This window comes from Salvelinus fontinalis, unplaced genomic scaffold, assembly GCF_029448725.1.
Source record: "Salvelinus fontinalis isolate EN_2023a unplaced genomic scaffold, ASM2944872v1 scaffold_0467, whole genome shotgun sequence".
Lineage (NCBI taxonomy): Eukaryota > Metazoa > Chordata > Actinopteri > Salmoniformes > Salmonidae > Salvelinus > Salvelinus fontinalis.
The window spans coordinates 114,981-137,677 of NW_026600676.1; the positions used below are offsets into that span (position 1 = coordinate 114,981).

General features: G+C 44.0%; 1 protein-coding gene across 1 annotated transcript; it reads right to left on the minus strand.

The window, feature by feature from the left end:
* Nucleotides 1-8,402: 8,402 nt before the first annotated feature.
* LOC129846179 (CD209 antigen-like protein C) lies at nt 8,403-21,183 on the minus strand. The gene is made up of 6 exons (XM_055914142.1): nt 20,491-21,183; nt 10,489-10,590; nt 9,987-10,208; nt 9,629-9,765; nt 9,351-9,460; nt 8,403-8,537 (listed from the first exon to the last, which is right to left on the minus strand). The coding sequence occupies exons 1-6, from the start codon at nt 20,570-20,572 to the stop codon at nt 8,405-8,407; spliced, it is 786 nt and encodes a 261-aa protein (XP_055770117.1). The 5' UTR covers nt 20,573-21,183; the 3' UTR covers nt 8,403-8,404.
* Between the last annotated feature and the right edge of the window lie 1,514 nt (nt 21,184-22,697).

Genomic DNA, 22,697 nt, shown 5'->3' on the forward strand with positions numbered 1-22,697 from the left:
TGCATCTCAGAGGGTTTTCAGTGGTGATGTCATTCACACCATTTGAAACTCAGGGGGTCCACTTCCTGTTAAACTTTAAGCAGTGGTTTAAACTGAGACTCTGATGTGATGTTGACACCAGCAGCAGCATGAACAGTAGAGAGCTCAATGCAAGATGGTGCACTCACAAAGAATAACTGTTGTCTGCTGTGTGACATGGACACCAGAGATAATAGTTATTCAGAGATGTCTCTGTCTTCCTCAGAGAGGGCCTAAGGTCTACATTTACTGTCTCATGTGTGACATTGACACCAGAGATAATAGTTATTCAGAGATGTCTCTGTCTTAGTTTACCACAGTGTAGATTAGTTTGTGTATATAGTTTATATTAGTTTAGTTTACCACAGTGTAGATTAGTTTGTGTATATAGTTTGTATTAGTTTAGCTTACCACAGTGTAGATTAGTTTGTGTATATAGTTTGTATTAGTTTAGTTTACCACAGGGTAGATAAAATCATTGAAATGCCAAAATGCTGCATTACGTCTTGCACTCTGTGGTCGGCCATCAATGGCCATGTAGAGTTTTATAAACTGAGTCCTGTGTGACATGGACACCAGAGATAATAGTTATTCAGAGATGTCTCTATCTTTCTCAGAGAAGGCCTGTGGTCTATATTACTGTTTCCCATATCTGCCTCACTGTGTCTCTCCCTCTCTCTCCTTCCATATCTGCCTCACTGTGTCTCTCCCTCTCTCTCCTTCCATATCTGCCTCACTGTGTCTCTCCCTCTCTCTCCTTCCATATCTGTCTCACTGTGTCTCACTGTATCTCCCTCTCTCTCCCCTACACTCTGTCTATCTGTCCTGTGAAACATTGACACCAGAGATAATAGTCATTCAGAGATGTCTCTATCTTTCTCAGAGAGGGCCTAAGGTCCACATGTATTGTCTCCTCCATTCTCTATCTACATCAAAAGAAGCTGGCGGACAATAACTGCACTGCACACTAACATCTCCCTGTTTATCAGAGACGGTATGGTGTCAGGAAGTACAGAAGTATTAATGGATATAAGAGCAGCTCTCTGTCACATGTTTCTTACTGGAAAAAAGGCAAATGACTTACTGTAAATTGCATGTGGATCATTTGCATAAGACCTGGCTCAGATTAGAGCACTACACTTCTCAGAGAGAATAGTTGTTGAGACATGTTTACTCACAGCTCTCCTTTCCTCTTTCGGGGAGGGAGGGATGTCTAAATGTCTACGGTTCTCACAAATATTTTCTCTCTCTCCCCCCACTCTGTCTGTCTGTCTGTCTGTCTGTCTGTCTGTCTGTCTGTCTGTCTGTCTGTCTGTCTGTCTGTCTGTCTGTCTGTCTGTCTGTCTGTCTGTCTCTGTCTGTCTGTCTGTCTGTCTGTCTCTCTGTCTGTCTGTCTGTCCCTCTCTCTCCCCCTCTGTCTGTCTGTCTGTCTGTCTGTCTGTCTGTCTGTCTGTCTGTCTGTCTGTCTGTCCCTCTCTCTCCCCCTCTGTCTGTCTCTCTGTCTGTCTGTCTGTCTGACTGGCTCGGATTAGAGAATGTCCCTTCTGAAGGGGTGTGTCTGTCTGTCTGTTTGTCTGACTGGCTCGGATTAGAGAATGTCCCTTCTGAAGGGGTGTGTCTGTCTGTCTGTCTGTCTGACTGGCTCGGATTAGAGAATGTCCCTTCTGAAGGGGTGTGTCTGTCTGTCTGTCTGTCTGACTGGCTCGGATTAGAGAATGTCCCTTCTGAAGGGGTGTGTCTGAGACCTGTGTGTAATTCTACGGTCACAAGACGCAGGCCTCCTTACAGTGGCTGAAGATACTCCAAACTTTACTCATTTTTTATAATCCATCAGATATTTACTGAACTATAAATACATAAAATAGTTTTCTGGCATGGAGAAATAATGAATGGAGTTCAGAGATTTTGGTGTGAATTCAGGTTTTACATTTACTGTACAATTAAAAAATATACATATTGTAAGAATGCACTCATATATATATATATACATTTTATTATTGTATCTGGTATTTAGTTTAGTTTTTTAGAAAGACAATGATATGTGCTTCTAAATACACCTGGTGTATGAAAACATTAACATAAAGGTTGGAACCTGGCTGCAACTACAAATACTTGCTCTGTCTACCCTAATTACAGTCAACTGTTTTGTTTCATTAATTACTTTGTTCGCTTGCATAATTCAACAAGTGTGTCAGTGAGGGGTTCGTTTATCCAGCGGGGGTACCCCGGTACCCGGGTGGGAGGATTTTGAAAAGTGCATTGGTTTTTGGAGCCGGGCTGCCTCCTGGGCGTGAACCAGGAGCTCCGCTGACGGTGAATCGGCTCAAAACAAAAGTGACGTCAATAAGCGCTAGCACTGAGTAGGATTCTGTGTTTTCACATGCAAATTAAGTAAATGCTTATGATAAGAACACTTTAACTGCCTTCCCAATGAAATCTAGTTTGAAAATTAAACATTTATTTCATGGAAAAGAGATGTATGTTTCTTGACGATGCACTACGTTGCAACATGACCGAGGGGCGCAGATTACTGTTTGTTTTGAGAAACAGCGCTCCTCCCATCCCTTCTTTTTCCCACAACGTCCGGATATTTTTCTGACACTCACCTATTCTGACCAAATAACTATTCATAAACATAACAAAAAAATACACGTTGTATAGGAAATGATAGATACACTAGTTTCTTAAATCCCGGACTTGTCACGTTCCAGTCCTTATTTCCTTTGTTTAGTCTCACGGTAGTCTTTAGTCTTTGTTTAGTTGGTCAGGACGTGAGCTGGGTGGGCATTCTATGTTTTGTGTTTCTATGTTGGGTTTGTTGTTTGGCCTAATATGGTTCTCAATCAGAGGCAGGTGTTTGTCATTGTCTCTAATTGGGAAGCATATTAAGGTAGCCTGTTTTCACTGTTTGTTTGTGGGTGATTGTTTCCTGTCTTTGTGTTCTGCACCAGATAGGACTGTCTCGGTTTTCACGTTTGTTATTTTGTATTTTGTATAGTGTTCACGTTCTCGTTCTTATTCTTTATTAAACATGTTGAACACTAGCCGCGCTGCGTTTTGGTCCTCTCCTTCATCCCAGGAAGAAAACTGTTACAGAATCACCCACCAAACTCAGACCAAGCAGCGTGGTAAGCGGCAGCAGCAGCAGCAGCAGCAGCAGCAGCAGCAGCAGCAGCAGCAGCAGCAGCAGGATCAGCGATGTCAGGAGGAATGGACTTGGGAAGACGAACTGGACGGTAAGGGTCCCTGGGTTCAAGCTGGACAGTATCGCCGCCCTCGTGAAGAGCTGGAGGCAGCTAAAGCCGAGAGGCCTTGGTATGTGGAGGCAGCACGGAAGCGAGGCTGGAAGCCTGAGAGTCAGCCCCAAAAATGTCTTGGGGGGCGGGGGCTAAAGGGGAGTGTGGCGAAGTCAGGTAGGAGACCTGCGCCAACTCCCCGTGCTTACCGTGGAGAGCGAGAGTTCGGGCAGACACGGTGTTATGCGGAAAAGCGCACGGTGTCTCCTGTACGTGTGCTTAGCCCGGTGCGGTACATTCCAGCTCCACGTATTGGTCAGGCTAGAGTGGGCATCGAGCCAGGTGCCATGAAGCCGGCTCAACGTGTCTGGTCTCCAGTGCGTCTCCTCGGGCTGGTGTATATGGCACCAGCCTTACGCATGGTGTCCCCGGTTCGCCAGCACAGCCCAGTGCGGGCTATTCCACCTCGCCGCACTGGCCTGGCTACGGGGAGCATTAAACCAGGTAAGGTTGGGCAGGATCGGTGCTTAGAGTTCCTGTACGCCTTCACGGTCCGGTATATCTGGTGCCACCTCCTTGCCCCAACCCAGTACCACCAGTGCTAACACCACGCACCAGGCTTCCTGTGCGTCTCCAGAGCCCTGTTCCTCCTCCACGCACTCGTCCTGTGGTGCGTGTCTCCAGCCCGGAACCACCAGTTCCGGCACCACACACCAAGCCTCCTGTGCGTCTCCAGAGGCCAGAGTCTGCTGTCTGCCCAGCGCCACCAGCGTCGCCTGCGCTGCCCGTCTGCCCAGCGCCGCCTGAGCTGTCCGTCTGCCCAGCGCCGCCTGCGCTGCCCGTCTGCCCAGCGCCGTCTGCGCTGCCCGTCTGCCCAGCGCCATTTGAGCTGCCCGTCTGTCCTGAGCCTTCAAAGCAGCCCGTCTGTCCTGAGCCTTCAAAGCCACCCGTCTGTCCTGAGCCTTCAGAGCCGTCCGCCAGTCAGGAGCCGCCAGAGCCGCCTGCCAGTCAGGAGCTGCCAGAGCCGCCCGCCAGACAGGAGCTGCCAGAGCCGCCCGTCAGTCAGGATCTGCCAGAGTCGTCAGTCAGCCAGGAGCTGCCAGAGCAGTCAGTCAGCCAGGAGCTGCCAGAGCCGCCAGCCAGCCAGGAGCTGCCAGAGCCGCCAGCCAGCCAGGAGCTGCCAGAGCCGCCAGCCAGCCAGGAGCTGCCAGAGCCGCCAGCCAGCCAGGACCTGCCAGAGCCGTCAGTCAGCCAGGACCTGCCAGGGTCGTCAGTCAGCCAGGAGCTGCCAGAGCTGCCTGTCACGCCAGCGATGCCGAAATTGCTACTCAGTCCGGAACTGCCCCTCAGTCCGAAGCTGCCCCTCAGTACAGTGGGGTTATTTTGGAGGGTCGCCATTCTGAGGCCACGGAAGCGGGATTAACTATGGTGGGGTGGGGGCCACGTCCAGCATAAGAGCTGCCAAAGTGGACAGATGCCCACCCAGACCCTCCCCTATATGTTCAGGTTTTGCGGCCGGAGTCCGCACCTTGGAGGGGGGGGGGGATAAAGTCACGTTCCTCACCTTATTTCCTTTGTTTAGTCTTTGTTTAGTTGGTCAGGATGTGAGCTGGGTGGACATTCTATGTTTTGTGTTTCTATGTTGGGTTTGTTGTTTGGCCTAATATGGTTCTTAATCAGAGGCAGGTGTTTGTCATTGTCTCTGATTGGGAACCATATTAAGGTTGCCTGTTCTCACTGTTTGTTTGTGGGTGATTGTTTCCTGTCTTTGTGTTCTGCACCAGATAGGACTGTCTCGGTTTTCACGTTTGTTATTTTGTATTTTGTATAGTGTTCACGTTCTCGTTCTTATTCTTTATTAAACATGTTGAACACTAGCCGCGCTGCGTTTTGGTCCTCTCCTTCATCCCAGGAAGAAAACTGTTACAGAATCACCCACCAAACTCGGACCAAGCAGCGTGGTAAGCGGCAGCAGCAGCAGCAGCAGCAGCAGCAGCAGCAGGATCAGCGATGTCAGGAGGAATGGACTTCGGTTTTCACGTTTGTTATTTTGTATTTTGTACAGTGTTCATGTTATCGTCTTTTTGTTATTAAACATGTTGAACACTAGCCGCGCTGCAGTAAAACGTGAGGCCCTGTCATTAAGGGCCTCAACAATTTAGCTATAACACATATACAATAATCATTTATATCTACCATGTGACAACCTGTCATTCATGAACTCAACAATTTAGCTATAACAAATATCCCTCCCGTCATTTATTTTAAAAAAGGTTGCCTTTTTCAAATGTTATTTTTGCATTAATCCATGTCACATAGTTTGCAAACAACGTAATTATCTCTAGCCCCCTGTATCTACCATGTAACATACTGTATCTAACATGTAACATACTGCATTGTAACATACTGTATCTACCAGATAACATACTGTACCTACCATGTAACAAAATGTATCTGCCATGTAACATACTGTATCTACCATGTAACATACTGTATCTACCATGTAACATACTGTATCTACCATGTAACAAAATGCATCTGCCATGTAACATACTGTATCTACCATGTAACATACTGTATCTGCCCTGTAAAATACTGTATCTACCATGTAACAAAATGTATCTACCATGTAACATACTGTATCTACCATGTAACATACTGCATTGTAACATACTGTATCTACCATGTAACATACTGTATCTACCATGTAACATACTGTATCTACAATGCAACATACTGCATTGTAACATACTGTATCTACCCTGTAACATACTGTATCTACCATGTAACATACTGTATCTAACATGTAACATACTGTATTGTAACATACTGTATCTACCATGTAACATACTACAATGTAACATACTGTATCTACCCTGTAACATACTGTATCTACCATGTAACATACTGTATCTACCATGTAACATACTGTATCTACCATGTAACATACTGTATCTACCCTGTAACATATTGTATCTACCATGTAACACACTGTATCTACCATGTAACATACTGTATCTACAATGTAACATACTGTATCTACCATGTAACATACTGTATCTGCCATGTAACATACTGTATCTACCATGTAACATACTGTATCTACCATGTAACATACTGTATCTACCATGTAACATACTGTATCTGCCATGTAATACACTGTATCTACCATGTAACATACTGTATCTACAATGTAACATACTGTATCTACCATGTAACATACTGTATCTACCATGTAACATACTGTATCTACCCTGTAACATACTGTATCTACCATGTAACAAAATGCATCTGCCATGTAACATACTGTATCTACCATGTAACATACTGTATCTGCCCTGTAAAATACTGTATCTACCATGTAACAAAATGTATCTGCCATGTAACATACTGTATCTACCATGTAACATACTGCATTGTAACATACTGTATCTACCATGTAACATACTGTATCTACCATGTAACATACTGTATTTACCATGCAACATACTGCATTGTAACATACTGTATCTACCCTGTAACATACTGTATCTACCATGTAACATACTGTATCTAACATGTAACATACTGTATTGTAACATACTGTATCTACCATGTAACATACTACAATGTAACATACTGTATCTACCCTGTAACATACTATATCTACCATGTAACATACTGTATCTACCATGTAACATACTGTATCTACCATGTAACATACTGTATCTACCCTGTAACATATTGTATCTACCATGTAACACACTGTATCTACCATGTAACATACTGTATCTACAATGTAACATACTGTATCTACCATGTAACATACTGTATCTGCCATGTAACATACTGTATCTACCATGTAACATACTGTATCTACCATGTAACATACTGTATCTACCATGTAACATACTGTATCTGCCATGTAACACACTGTATCTACCATGTAACATACTGTATCTACAATGTAACATACTGTATCTACCCTGTAACATGCTGTATCTACCATGTAACATAATGTATTGTAACATACTGTATCTACCATGTAAGATACTACCATGTAACATACTGTATCTACCATGTAACATACTGTATCTACCATGTAACATACTGTATTGTAACATACTGTATCTACCATGTAACATACTGTATCTACCATGTAACATACTGTATCTACCATGTAACATACTGTATCTACCATGTAACATACTGTATCTACCATGTAACATACTGTAACTATCATGTAACATACTGTATCTACCATGTAACATACTGTATCTACCATGTAACATACTGTATCTACCATGTAACATACTGTATCTACCATGTAACATACTGTATTGTAACATACTGTATCTGCCATGTAACATACTGTATCTACCATGTAACATACTGTATCTACCATGTAACATACTGTATTGTAACATACTGTATCTACCATGTAACATACTGTATCTACCATGTAACATACTGTATTGTAACATACTGCATCTGCCATGTAACATACTATATCTACCATGTAACATACTGTATCTAAAATGTAACATACTGTATCTACCATGTAACATACTGTATCTACCCTGTACCATACTGTATTTACCATGTAACATACTGTATCTACCATGTACCATAGTGTATCTACCATGTTAACATACTGTATCTACCATGTTAACATACTGTATCTACCATGTAACATACTGTATCTAAAATGTAACATACTGTATCTACCATGTAACATACTGTATCTACCATGTTAACATACTGTATCTACCATGTTAACATACTGTATCTACCATGTAACATACTGTACCTACCATGTAACATACTGTATCTACCATGTAACATACTGTACCTACCATGTAACATACTGTATCTACCATATACCTTACAGGATCATATCTATTTAATGTATAACAGAAAATCTTAGCCGACAGGGAATGCTTGAAAGCTGCTATTAAAAGATGAACACTGATAGAAATATGTGTGTTTTTACATGTGATTAAATGTGTGTGGCCTGTGTATTTTTCTGTGTGTGTGTGTGTGTGTGTACATGTGTGTGTGTGTGTGTGCGTGTGTGCGTGTGTGTGTGTGTGTACATGTGTGCGTGCGTGCGTGCATCCGTGTCTAGAAGAATCATAGTAAGCAGTACAGAGAGACGACCCAGAAGAATCCTATTTCTCACAGATCCATCTGTATTTATAGTAACAGTAATAGTCCCACCATTCTCCTGTGTCTGATGACCAGGAGTAGAAATACACACAGTTCTCAGCTCTTCCACCATTAGGCTCTCCACTGTACCAATACCTGTAAGAGAAACAACACATATAATCAGGCTGTCCACTGTTCCAAAACCTGTAGGAGAAACAACACATAGAATCAGGCTGTCCACTGTTCCAATACCTGTAGGAGAAACAACACATAGAATCAGGCTGTCCACTGTTCCAAAACCTGTAGGAGAAACAACAAATAGAATCAGGCTGTCCACTGTTCCAATACCTGTAGGAGAAACAACACATAGAATCAGGCTGTCCACTCTTCCAATACCTGTAGGAGAAACAACACATAGAATCAGGCTGTCCACTGTTCCAATACCTGTAGAAGAAACAACACATAGAATCAGGCTGTCCACTGTTCCAATACCAGTAGAAGAAACAACACATAGAATCAGGCTGTCCACTGTTCCAATACCTGTAGGAGAAACAACACATAGAATCAGGCTGTCCACTGTTCCAATACCTGTAGGAGAAACAACACATAGAATCAGGCTGTCCACTGTTCCAATACCTGTAGAAGAAACAACACAGAATCAGACTGTCCACTGTTCCAAAACCTGTAGGAGAAACAACACATAGAATCAGGCTGTCCACTGTTCCAATACCTGTAGGAGAAACAACACATAGAATCAGGCTGTCCACTGTTCCAATACCAGTAGAAGAAACAACACATAGAATCAGGCTGTCCACTGTTCCAATACCAGTAGAAGAAACAACACATAGAATCAGGCTGTCCACTGTTCCAATACCAGTAGAAGAAACAACACAGAATCAGGCTGTCCACTCTGAACCTTCTACTCCAGACAGTGACATCATAGTGAAATATAATTCATGAATGTCTTACGTTGTGGTCAGTCGTGTGTCGTCCACCCATTTCCAGGTCCTCTCAGTAACAGAGTCAGTCAGACCAATCCAGACATATTTCTTTACTCCGCATAACCAATTGACAAATATCTGCAGTTGTGGGAGAGACGACATTGTTAAAACATAGTCCTCTCTGTCTCACTCACACACTCACACACACTCTCTCTCTCACTCTCTCACTATCTCACTCTCTCACTCTCTCACTCTCTCAGTCTCTCACTCTTTCTCTCTCTCTGTCACCCTCTCTCTCTGACACACCTGTTGTTCTTGGCTCTTGATGACCACCAGGTCTGCTCCTCTGTCTCTGCAGTCCTGTCTGCTCTCCTTCCAGGATTTGTACTTAGTAGAGACGTAGTAACAACTGCTACCAAGCTTCTTCCATCCTTGAGGACACACTGTAAGTTGAACATTTCCTGCTTTAGTCACTTTAATACAACATTGAATTAAGTATCAATCAAACACTCAAGGAAGACACTAACTAATGGATGGTTTGGAAGTTGGAGAATGTTTATCACATTGTTCATTTAATATAAGTTACATTTCCTGTTTGTAAGTGACATGTGAACTGATACAGAGAGACTGTCAAACAGAACAGTCATTAGACAATTTGACTCACCTTTCTCAACTGTAGATTGTTTCAGACGTTTTATCTCTTTCTGTAGCTGGTCTCTCTCTTTGGTCAGGGTGTTGTATCTGGTCTGTAGCTGGTCTTCATCTTTGGTCAGGGTGTTGTTGCTAGTCTGTAGCTGGACTCTCTCTGCAGTCAGGTTGTTGTCGCTTGTCTGTAGCTGGTCCCTCTCTTTGGTCAGGGTGTTGGAGCTGGTCAACTGGTTTCTCTCTGTGAAATAATATGATCAATGAACAAGGTAACAGTGGAAAAGTTAATCAGACATGACCAGGGTTGGAGTCAGTTGCATTTCAATTCCAGTCAATTCAGGAACTACACTGGAATTCTAATTGAATTCCAATTCTCTTCAATGCTTTTCAATGAGGAAAATGTAGAATTGGAATTTGGTGTACATTCTGAATTGAATTGACTGGAATTTATATGTAATTGAACCCTGGTCGTAACACCACTGATGATGAAGAATGTTTGAGTGAGAACATTTCAAACTCACGGTAGAGTAACAGGCCTGTGATCCCAGCCAGTAGGAGAACACACAGCAGCCCCAGACACACTGCAGCTGCTCCAGAGTATCTCTTCCAACACTGACAAGACACTGAAGCAAAAACTATTACCATAAGAATTTACTCTTTATCAGCATTTAATTTGCTGTCTACATGTTTGCTGTTTGAATCACTGAGGGAAATAGACAAGCTTGACAAGGGACAGACCACCAGAACTGAGTTCCAGCACCTCACATTGTCTACTGCTTGAGTTCCAGAACCTCTTACAGAATATTGGGTTAAACATATTGCAGAGTTCATGCAGCCAAAATGACACCTATTTCAATCCAAATCAAATGTCATTTGTCATTTGCTTCGTAAACAACAGATGTATGATAATAGTGAAATGCTGATTTACGGGTCCTTTTCCAACAATGCAGAGTTAAAGATACAACGTTTAAAATAGTGACACTAGAAATAAATACACAGTGAAAAAACAAAGAAGAATAACAAGTCTAAATAAAATGGCTACAGTGCATTTGGAAAGTTTTCAGACCTCTTGACTTTTTCTACATTTTGTTACGCCATATTCTGAAATGGATTCAATAGTTTTATTTCCTCATCCATAAAAATGGTCTTCATCAATCTACACACAGAGCCTTTTTAGTACAATGTTCACTATTCGAGCAACAGCCCAACTCTTATGCTAGCGAACGGGTCAACATTTCCTTCCTGACTGGCTGCCTCCGTGCAGCTCGGCCGAGCCCGTCTCTCTCCAGAGGAGAGGCAACGGTGAATCAGCACTAGGAGCTACCTATACTGTGGCCCGGTTGGTCACTTTGTCTCCACTTGTTCCCTGCGTCCAGTAAAAGTGGTGGATCGGCAGTAGTGGGGGATATACTGTTGAGCCAAATCGCCTGCCCATCTCCCCCCCAGACCCCTGCTTGACGGCGCCCTCGTGTGGCAGAATCAGGCTTTTCCTCTGCCTGCTCTTATCGACTCAGGCGAGAGTTTCCTGGACCCTGGTGTCGTTACCCAGTTGGACTCTGTTCCACTCGATTCACCCCTCGATGCCAACGCTCTCAACGGACAGCTCCTCGCCCGTGTCTGGGAGAGGACCGTCCCTGTCATCCTGCATCTCTCTGGAGAACACCAGGAAAGGACAGCTCCTTGCCCGTGTCTGGGAGAGGACCTGCATCTCTCTGGAGAACACCAGGAAAGGATCAGTTTCCACATAATCAACTGTCCTCACTCTCCCCCGGTTCTTGGCCATCCATGGTTAAAGTTGCACAACCCTCAGATCGACTGGACCGCTGGAAGGGTAACCACTTGGAGTTAATTTTGTCACTAGAATTGTCTACATTCTGCCCCTGCCTTGTCTTTGCCCCAGTCCATTCCAGAACCTCCGGACCTGTCATCAGTTCCTCCAGAGTGTCACGATCTAGCTCCTGTGTTCAGCAAGAACCACGCCCTGTAGCTGCCGCCTCATCGGCCGTACGACTGCACCATCGACCTCCATTCTAGCGCTCCTCTTCCCTGTAGCCGGTTGTATAACCTCTCTCGCCCCGAGCAGCAGGCCATGGAGAGGTACATCCAGTATTCCCTGGTTTCAGGACTTATCAGGCCTTCTTCCTCTCAGGTGGGTGCTGGTGTTTTCTGAGGCCGTGCATAGACTTCCGTGGGCTAAATAACATCACAGTGAAGAAAGAGTTTCCTTTGCCACTCATCAGTTCTGCTTTTGCCCCCCTCCATGGTGTCACGGTGTTCACCAAACTCGACCTCCAGAATGCCTACCACCTTGCCCGTATCAGAGAGGGGGACAAGTGGAAAACTGCGTTTAACACACCACTTGGCCACTTTGAGTATTTGTTCATGCCTTTTGTTCTTACTAACGCCCCTGCTGTTTTCCAGAACCTGGTCAATGACGTGCTGAGGGATGTGATTGGTCGCTTCGTTATTGTCTATTTCGATGACATTCAGATTTTTTCCAAGGACCCTGAGGCTCACCAGCAACACTTTCTCCAAGTTTTCCAACGGCTGTGGGAGAATATGCTTTTTGTCAAAGCTGAGAAATGTGAGTTCCATGCTTCCTCTGTGTCTTTCCTGGGTTATTATTGGACCCCACCAAGTCATGGCAGTCACAGAGTTGCCTGCGCCCTCTAACCTGAAGCAGCTACAGTATTTCCTGGGGTTTGCCAATTTTTACAGACGTTTCATCCGCAACTACAGCCGTCTGGCAGCACCTCTCATCACCCTCACCTCCCCCTCCACTCCGTTCCACTGGACCCCTGAGACAGAGGCAGCGTTCCTGGAACTCAAACAAGCTTCACCTCCACTCCTTACTCAGCCAGACCCAGAACTATAGTTCATCATGGAGGTGGACGCCTCCGACACTGGGGGAGGTGCTGTTCCCCCTCTGATCAGAAGAGCTCCAAAAATGTGCATTCTTTTCCAGCTCCCAACTGCAGAGAATAATTTTGACATCGGTAATCAGGAACTCCTGGCAGTTAAGCTGCCTCTTGAGGATTGGTGTCACTGGCTAGAGGGATCTGCACTCCCCATAATCATGTGGACAGACCACAAAAACCTGTCCTACATCCAGACCGCCAAACGCCTGAACTCCCAGCAAGCCAGATGGGCCTTGTTCTTCGGTAGATTCAATTTCACACTTTAGCGCCCCGGTTCTAGGAATACCTGACGCCCTCCTGCCAGTTCACCGCCACCAACACTGGTTCCGAAGCAGATTCCATTGTGCCATCCACCTGCATTGTTGCCGCCGTCCGCTGGGAGATCGAGTCCTGTATCCGCCAGGCTCAGCAGAACCATCTTGACCCGGCTCTATTTGTTCCCGATTCTGTTCTCTCTGATGTTCTTCAGTGGGCCCATTCTACCCGCCTCACCTGTCACCCTGGTATGAACCGGACCCTCACCTTTCTGCGTCAGTGCTGTTGGTGGCCCACTATAGAGAGAGATGTGTGGGAGTTTGTCTCAGCCTGCTCGGTCTGTGCCCAGAACACAACCTCCACTAAACCCACTTCCGGTCTGCTTCACCCTCTTCACATACCCAGTCGGCCCTGGTCACACATAGCTTTGGACTTTGTCACTGAGCTCAATCTTGGTTTCATCAGACCAGAGAATCTTGTTTCTCATGGTCTGAGAGTCTTTAGGTGCCTTTTTTGCAAACTCCAAGCGGGCTGACATGTGCCTTTTACTGAGGAGTGGCTTCCGTCTGGCCACTCTACCATAAAGGCCTGATTGGTGGAATGCTGCAGAGATGGTTGTCCTTCTGGAAGGTTCTCCCATCTCCATGGAGGAACTCTAGAGCTCTGTCAGAGTGACCATTGGGTTCTTGGGCACCTCCCTGACCAAGGCCCTTCTCCCCCGATTGCTCAGTTTGGCCAAGTGGCCAGCTCTAGGAAGAGTATTGGTGGTTCCATACTTCTTCCATTTCAGAATGATGGGTGCCACTTTGTTCTTCAGGACCTTCAATGCTGCAGAAATGTTGTGGTACCCTTCCCCAGATCTGTGCCTCAACACAGTCCTGTCTCGGGGCACTAAGGACAATTCCTTTGACATCATGGTTTGGTTTTTGCTCTGATATGCACTGTCAACTGTGGGACCTTATGTAGACAGGTGTGAGCCTTTCTAAATGATGTTGAATCAATTGACTTTACCACAGGTAGACTAAAAAGGTCTATAAACCTGTTTTTGCTTTGTCATTATGGGGTTTTGTGTGTGGATTGATAAGGAAAAATGTGTATTAAATACATTTTAGAATAAGGCTGTAACGTAACAAAATGTGGAAAAGTCAAGGGGTGTGAATACTTTCTGAATGCACTGTACGTACAGGGAGTACCAGTACCAAGCCGATGTGTAGGGGTACGAGGTAATTGAGGTAGCTATGTACAGGGAGTACCAGGACCAAGCTGACGTGTAGGGGTACGAGGCAATAGAGGGAGCACCAGGACCAAGCTGACGTGTAGGGGTACGAGGTAATTGAGGTAGCTATGTACAGGAAGTCCCAGGACGAAGCTGACGTGTAGGGGTACGAGGTAATAGAGGTAGCTATGTACAGGGAGTACCAGGACCAAGCCGACGTGTAGGGGTACGAGGCAATAGAGGGAGCACCAGGACCAAGCTGACGTGTAGGGGTACGAGGTAATAGAGGTAGCTATGTACAGGGAGTACCAGGACCAAGCTGACGTGTAGGGGTATGAGGTAATTGAGGTAGCTATGTACTAGGAGTACCAGGACCAAGCTGACGTGTAGGGGTAAGAGGTGATTGAGGTAGCTATGTACAGGGAGTACCAGGACCAAGCTGACGTGTAGGGGTACGAGGTAATTGAGGTAGCTATGTACAGGGAATATCAGGACCAAGCTGATGTGAAGGGGTGGGAGGTAATAGAGGTAGCTATGTACAGGGAGTATCAGGACCAAGCTGATGTGAAGGGGTACGAGGTAATAGAGGTAGCCATGTACAGGGAGTATCAGGACCAAGCTGATGTGAAGGGGTACGAGGTAATTGAGGTAGCTATGTACATGGAGTACCAGGACCAAGCTGATGTGAAGGGGTACGAGGCAATAGAGGTAGCACCAGGACCAAGCTGATGTGAAGGGGTACGAGGTAATTGAGGTAGCTATGTACAGGGAGTACCAGGACCAAGCTGACGTGTAGGGGTACGAGGTAATAGAGGTAGCTATGTACAGGGAGTACCAGGACCAAGCTGACGCGTAGGGGTACGAGGCAATTGAGGTAGCTATGTACAGGGAGAACCAGGACCAAGCTGACGTGTAGGGGTACGAGGTAATAGAGGTAGCTATGTACAGGGAGTACCAGGACCAAGCTGACGCGTAGGGGTACGAGGCAATAGAGGTAGCACCAGGACCAAGCTGACGTGTAGGGGTACGAGGTAATAGAGGTAGCTATGTACAGGGAGTACCAGGACCAAGCTGACGTGTAGGGGTACGAGGTAATAGAGGTAGCTATGTACAGGGAGAACCAGGACCAAGCTGACGTGTAGGGGTACGAGGTAATTGAGGTAGCTATGTACAGGGAGTACCAGGACCAAGCTGACGTGAAGGGGTACGAGGTAATTGAGGTAGCTATGTACAGGGAGAACCAGGACCAAGCTGACGTGTAGGGGTACGAGGTAATAGAGGTAGCTATGTACAGGGAGTACCAGGACCAAGCTGACGTGTAGGGGTACGAGGTAATAGAGGTAGCTATGTACAGAGAGTACCAGGACCAAGATGACGTGTAGGGGTACGAGGTAATAGAGGTAGCTATGTACAGGGAGTACCAGGACCAAGCTGACGTGTAGGGGTACGAGGTAATAGAGGTAGCTATGTAAAGGGAGTACCAGGACCAAGCTGACGTGTAGGGGTACGAGGTAATAGAGGTAGCTATGTACAGGGAGTATCAGGACCAAGCTGACGTGTAGGGGTACGAGGTAATAGAGGTAGCTATGTACAGGGAGTACCAGGACCAAGCTGACGTGTAGGGGTACGAGGTAATAGAGGTAGCTATGTACAGGGAGTACCAGGACCAAGCTGACGTGAAGGGGTATGAGCCAATAGAGGTAGCTATGTACAGGGAGTACCAGGACCAAGCTGATGTGAAGGGGTACGAGGTAATAGAGGTAGCTATGTACAGGGAGTACCAGGACCAAGCTGATGTGTAGGGGTACGAGGTAATAGAGGTAGCTATGTACAGGGAATATCAGGACCAAGCTGATGTGAAGGGGTACGAGGTAATAGAGGTAGCTATGTACAGGGAATACCAGGACCAAGCTGATGTGTAGGGGTACGAGGTAATAGAGGTAGCTATGTACAGGGAGTACCAGGACCAAGCTGATGTGTAGGGGTACGAGGTAATAGAGGTAGCTATGTACAGGGAGTACCAGGACCAAGCTGACGTGAAGGGGTATGAGCCAATAGAGGTAGCTATGTACAGGGAGTACCAGGACCAAGCTGACGTGTAGGGGTACGAGTCAACCTGTCTAGCCCAGGCGTTCCGCTAGCGGAACTCCTCCCACATTCCACTGAAAAGGCAGAGAGCGAAATTCAAAACATATTTTTTCGAAATATTTAACTTTCACACATTAACAAGTCCAATACAGCAAATGAAAGATACACATCTTGTGAATCCAGTCAACATGTCCGATTTTTTAAATGTTTTACAGCGAAAACAGCACGTATATTTATGTTAGCTCACCACCAAATACAAAGAAGGACAGACATTTTTCACAGCACAGGTAGCATGCACAAAGCCAACCTAACTAACCAAGAACCAACCAAACTAACCAACAAACAACTTCATCAGATGACAGTCTTATAACATGTTATACAATAAATCTATGTTTTGTTCGAAAAATGTGCATATTTGAGGTATAAATCAGTTTTACATTGCAGCTACCATCACAGCTACCGTCAAAAATAGCACCGAAGCAGCCAGAGCAATTATAGAGACCAATGTGGAATAACTAAATACTCATCATAAAACGTTTCTGAAAAATACACAGCGTACAGCAAATGAAAGACACAGATCTTGTGAATCCAGACAATATTTCAGATTTTCTAAGCGTTTTACAGTGAAAACACAATATTTTGTTATATTAGCATACCACATGTGCAAACATCACCCCAGCATTGATTCAAGGCAAAAAGAGCGATAACGTTATCACCACCAAAATATATAAATTTTTTCACTAACCTTCTCAGAATTCTTCAGATGACAGTCCTGTAACATCATATTACACAATGCATATAGAGTTTGTTCGAAAATGTGCATATTTAGCGGCACAAATCGTGCTTATACAATGAGAAAAGCCCTGTCTAAACTGGGGGAGGGTCTGAGTCAATTATAGTGTTTAACCCTCTAGAGTCTAAGCCCTGTCTAAACTGGGGGAGGGTCTGAGTCAATTATAGTGTTTAACCTCTAGAGTCTAAGCCCTGTCTAAACTGGGGGAGGGTCTGAGTCAATTATAGTGTTTAACCTCTAGAGTCTAAGCCCTGTCTAAACTGGGGGAGGGTCTGAGTCAATTATAGTGTTTAACCCTCTAGAGTCTAAGCCCTGTCTAAACTGGGGGAGGGTCTGAGCCAATTATAGTGTTTAACCCTCTAGAGTCTAAGCCCTGTCTAAACTGGGGGAGGGTCTGAGCCAATTATAGTGTTTAACCCTCTAGAGTCTAAGCCCTGTCTAAACTGGGGGAGGGTCTGTGTGCAATTATAGTGTTTAACACTCTAGAGTCTAAGCCCTGTCTAAACTGGGGGAGGGTCTGAGTCAATTATAGTGTTTAACCTCTAGAGTCTAAGCCCTGTCTAAACTGGGGGAGGGTCTGAGTCAATTATAGTGTTTAACCCTCTAGAGTCTAAGCCCTGTCTAAACTGGGGGAGGGTCTGAGTCAATTATAGTGTTTAACCCTCTAGAGTCTAAGCCCTGTCTAAACTGGGGGAGGGTCTGAGCCAATTATAGTGTTTAACCTCTAGAGTCTAAGCCCTGTCTAAACTGGGGGAGGGTCTGAGCCAATTATAGTGTTTAACCCTCTAGAGTCTAAGCCCTGTCTAAACTGGGGGAGGGTCTGAGCCAATTATAGTGTTTAACCCTCTAGAGTCTAAGCCCTGTCTAAACTGGGGGAGGGTCTGTGTGCAATTATAGTGTTTAACACTCTAGAGTCTAAGCCCTGTCTAAACTGGGGGAGGGTCTGAGTCAATTATAGTGTTTAACCTCTAGAGTCTAAGCCCTGTCTAAACTGGGGGAGGGTCTGAGTCAATTATAGTGTTTAACCCTCTAGAGTCTAAGCCCTGTCTAAACTGGGGGAGGGTCTGAGTCAATTATAGTGTTTAACCCTCTAGAGTCTAAGCCCTGTCTAAACTGGGGGAGGGTCTGAGCCAATTATAGTGTTTAACCTCTAGAGTCTAAGCCCTGTCTAAACTGGGGGAGGGTCTGAGCCAATTATAGTGTTTAACCCTCTAGAGTCTAAGCCCTGTCTAAACTGGGGGAGGGTCTGAGCCAATTATAGTGTTTAACCCTCTAGAGTCTAAGCCCGGTCTAAACTGTGGGAGGGTCTGAGCCAACATACAACATATTGAATTGTTTTAAGATACCAAGGATTATTTAGCTATTTCATTTAGAACTTTAAAACCCATTAAAGTATTAAAAAAATGTGAAAAAAATGATTCCATGAAGCATTGAATTTGGCATTACTGCTATTTGCCAATAGAAACACATGGAACAACAGATAGTCATTACTGCTATTAGCCAATAGAAACACATGGATCAACAGATAGTCATTGCTGCTATTAGCCAATAGAAACACATGAATCAACAGATAGTCATTGCTGCTATTAGCCAATAGAAACACATGGATCAACAGATAGTCATTACTGCTATTAGCCAATAGAAACACATGGATCAACAGATAGTCATCACTGATATTAGCCAATAGAAACACATTGAATAACAGATTCACTACATTGAATAACAGAAAGTCCCCAGAAATATCAAAAGGAAGTTCTGAAGTGTCTGTCCTCTATCTGAGAGATATTAGAAAGATCAGGAAACATGTATTTTTTTAACATTGTATTTACTCCACTAAACTACTTGACAGAGTGAAAGAAAGGAAGCTTGTGCAGAATAAAAAATATTCCAAAACAGAAATCTGGTTTGCAACAAGGCGCTAAAGTAATACTGCAAAAAAATGTGGCAATGCAATTCACTTTTTGTACTGAATACATGGGGGCAAATCCAACACAACACATTACTGAGTACTTCTCTCAATATGTTAGATCATAGTGGTGGCTGCATCATGTTATCGTTATGCTTGTAATTGTTAAGGACTGGGGAGTTTTTCAGGATAAAAAAAAATCATAGAATGGAGATCAGCACAGGAAAAATCCTAGAAGAAAACCTGGTTCAGTCTGCTTTCCACCAGACAACCTACAACACAAGGCCAAATCTACACTGGAGTTTGCAGAGTTACAGTTGTGATTTAAATCTGCTTGAACGTCTATGGTAAGACTTCAAAATGGTTGCCAAGCAATGATCAACAACCAACTTGACAGAGCTTGAAGAATTTTGAAAAGAATAATGGGCAAATATTGTACAATCCAGGTGTACAACGCTCTTAGAGACTTACCCAGAGACTCACAGCTGTAATGACTCTTAGAGACTTACCCAGAGACTCACCGCTGTAATGACTCTTAGAGACTTACCCAGAGACTCACAGCTGTAATGACTCTTAGAGACTTACCCAGAGACTCACAGCTGTAATGACTCTTAGAGACTTACCCAGAGACTCACAGCTGTAATGACTCTTAGATACTTACCCAGAGACTCACAGCTGTAATGACTCTTAGAGACTTACCCAGAGACTCACAGCTGTAATGACTCTTAGAGACTTACCCAGAGACTCACAGCTGTAATGACTCTTAGAGACTTACCCAGAGACTCACAGCTGTAATGACTCTTAGAGACTTACCCAGAGACTCACCACTGTAATGACTCTTAGAGACTTACCCAGAGACTCACAGCTGTAATGACTCTTAGAGACTTACCCAGAGACTCACCGCTGTAATGACTCTTAGAGACTTACCCAGAGACTCACAGCTGTAATCGCTGCCAAAGGTGATTCTAACATGTATTGACTGAGGGGTGTGAATATTTATGTAAATGAAAAATGTCTGTATTTATGTGTGTGTGGGCACATGTCGTGTGTGTGTGTGTGTGGTGTCAGTGTCTGTATTTGTTGAGCGTGTTTGTAGAGTTAGTGTAGGAAAGTTACAGTAGTGCATAAAAGTTTTGCTTGTTGGGGTGTGTGTGTGTGTGTGTGTGTGTGTGTTGGGGTGTAAGTGTGTGTGTGTGTGTGTGTGTGTGTGTGTGTGTGTGTGTGTGTGTGTGTGTGTGTGTGTGTGTGTGTGTGTGTGTGTGTGTGTGTGTGTGTGTGTGTGTGTGTGTGTGTGTCAGGATGTGAGTGTGTGTCAGCGTCAAGCATTATAACAGGATAAACTGTTACCTGAATGTTGATCACCCGCTCCATCCTTCCTGCGGGGCACGACGGGTCTTTGATTGGCATATATACTATCATCAATATCCATGGTATTTATTTAATTAGGTTCTTCGTCTTCAAATCGTAACTTCTACTGTTGTAACTTCTACTGTTGTATCTTCTACTGTTGTATCTTCTACTGTTGTAACTTCTACTGTTGTATCTTCTACTGTTGTAACTTCTACTGTTGTATCTTCTACTGTTGTAACTTCTACTGTTGTAACTTCTACTGTTGTAACTTCTACTGTTGTAACTTCTACTGTTGTAATGTCTGCTGTTGTAACTTCTACTGTTGTAACTTCTACTGTTGTAACTTCTACTGTTGTATCTTCTACTCTTGTATCTTCTACTGTTGTAACTTCTACTGTTGTAACTTCTACTGTTGTATCTTCTAATGCTGTAACTTCTACTGTTGTATCTTCTACTGTTGTAACTTCTACTGTTGTAACTTCTACTGTTGTATCTTCTAATGCTGTAACTTCTAATGTTGTAACTTCTACTGTTGTATCTTCTACTGTTGTAACTTCTACTGTTGTAACTTCTACTGTTGTAACTTCTACTGTTGTATCTTCTACTCTTGTATCTTCTACTGTTGTAACTTCTACTGTTGTAACTTCTACTGTTGTATCTTCTAATGCTGTAACTTCTACTGTTGTATCTTCTACTGTTGTAACTTCTACTGTTGTAATGTCTGCTGTTATCTCAGTTGTAGGTTTGTGTCTGTTCGCTGCACCGCTGGAGCCTCTGTGTGACTCAGTCTAATGTCAGAGACAGTTTTAACTGTCATAAAGGGGAAACTGTCTAACCAATAGGACGACACTAACCACCACCATGTGACTCCAGACTTATTTTCTGAGAACCATGTTTGTTTAAAACAGTGTAGATTAGTTTGTATATTTAGTTTATATTAGTTTAGTTTACTACAGTGTAGATTAGTTTGTATATTTAGTTTATATTAGTTTAGTTTACTACAGTGTAGATTAGTTTGTATATTTAGTTTATATTAGTTTAGTTTACCACAGTGTAGATTAGTTTATATTAGTTTAGTTTACGACACTCTATATTAGTTTGTATATTTAGTTTACATTAGTTTATTTTACCAGTGTAGATTAGTTTGTATAATTCGTTTATATTAGTTTAGTTTTTGTGCTTCATACTCTTAGTAGTTTAACACATTTCGTCTTGCACGCCATCGATGGCCATGTATAGTTATTTTCATCTATGCTGTTCTGTGAGAAGAGTTATTCAGAGACATGTGTTAAAATGTATGTCTGCATCTGTCTCAGAGGGTTTTCAGTGGTGATGGCATTCACACCATTTGAAACTCAGGGGGTCCACTTCCTGTTAAACTTTAAGCAGTGGTTTAAACTGAGACTCTGATGTGATGTTGACACCAGCAGCAGGATGAACAGTAGAGAACTCAATGCAAGACGGTGCAGTCACAAAGAATAACTGCTGTCTCCTGTTTGACATGGACACCAGAGATAATAGTTATTCAGAGATGTCTCTATCTTTTTTCAGAGAGGGCCTACGGTTCACATTTACTCTCACTTCTTCTCCTTTCCTCTTTCTCATTCTCTATCTACATCAAAACAAGTGGACAGAAACTAACTGCATCACTACTCTAACATCTCCCTGTTTATCAGAGACTGTATGGTGTCACGAAGTACAGAAGTGTGAAAGTGTGTGACAACAGCTCTGTGTGAGAGTCTGCGTGTCACATGCTTCTTACTGGAAAAAAGGCAAATGACTTACTGTAACTTGCATGTTGATCATTTGCATAAGACCTGGCTCGGATTAGAGCATTACTCTTCTCAAGGGGTGTGTCTGAGGAGTCCTGTTTGTAATTCTTCCCTTCCTTCACCAGTATTAAGGGGTGTGTCTGGGGAGTCCTGTTTGTAATTCTTCCCTTCCTTCATCAGTATTAAGGGGTGTGTCTGGGGAGTCCTGTGTGTAATTCCTCCCTTCCTTCACCAGTATTAAGGGGTGTGTCTGGGGAGTCCTGTTTGTAATTCCTCCCTTCCTTCACCAGTATTAAGGGGTGTGTCTGGGGAGTCCTGTGTGTAATTTGATCATATTACTCCAGTTCTAGCCTCTCTAAACCGGCTTCCTGATTTCAAGGTTTTACTGCTAACCTACAAAGCATTACATGGGCTTGCTCCTTCCTATCTTTC

What these genes read in the sequence shown, in the direction of transcription:
- LOC129846179 (XM_055914142.1), bottom strand. Translation starts at nt 20,572, where the DNA reads ATGGATATTGATGATAGTATATATGCCAATCAAAGACCCGTCGTGCCC. An exon ending in CACAGGCCTGTTACTCTACC is followed by an intron (nt 10,209 to 10,488) that starts GTGAGTTTGAAA and finishes ATTATTTCACAG; the next exon opens with AGAGAAACCAGTTGACCAGC. An exon ending in TCAAGAGCCAAGAACAACAG is followed by an intron (nt 9,461 to 9,628) that starts GTGTGTCAGAGA and finishes CCACAACTGCAG; the next exon opens with ATATTTGTCAATTGGTTATG.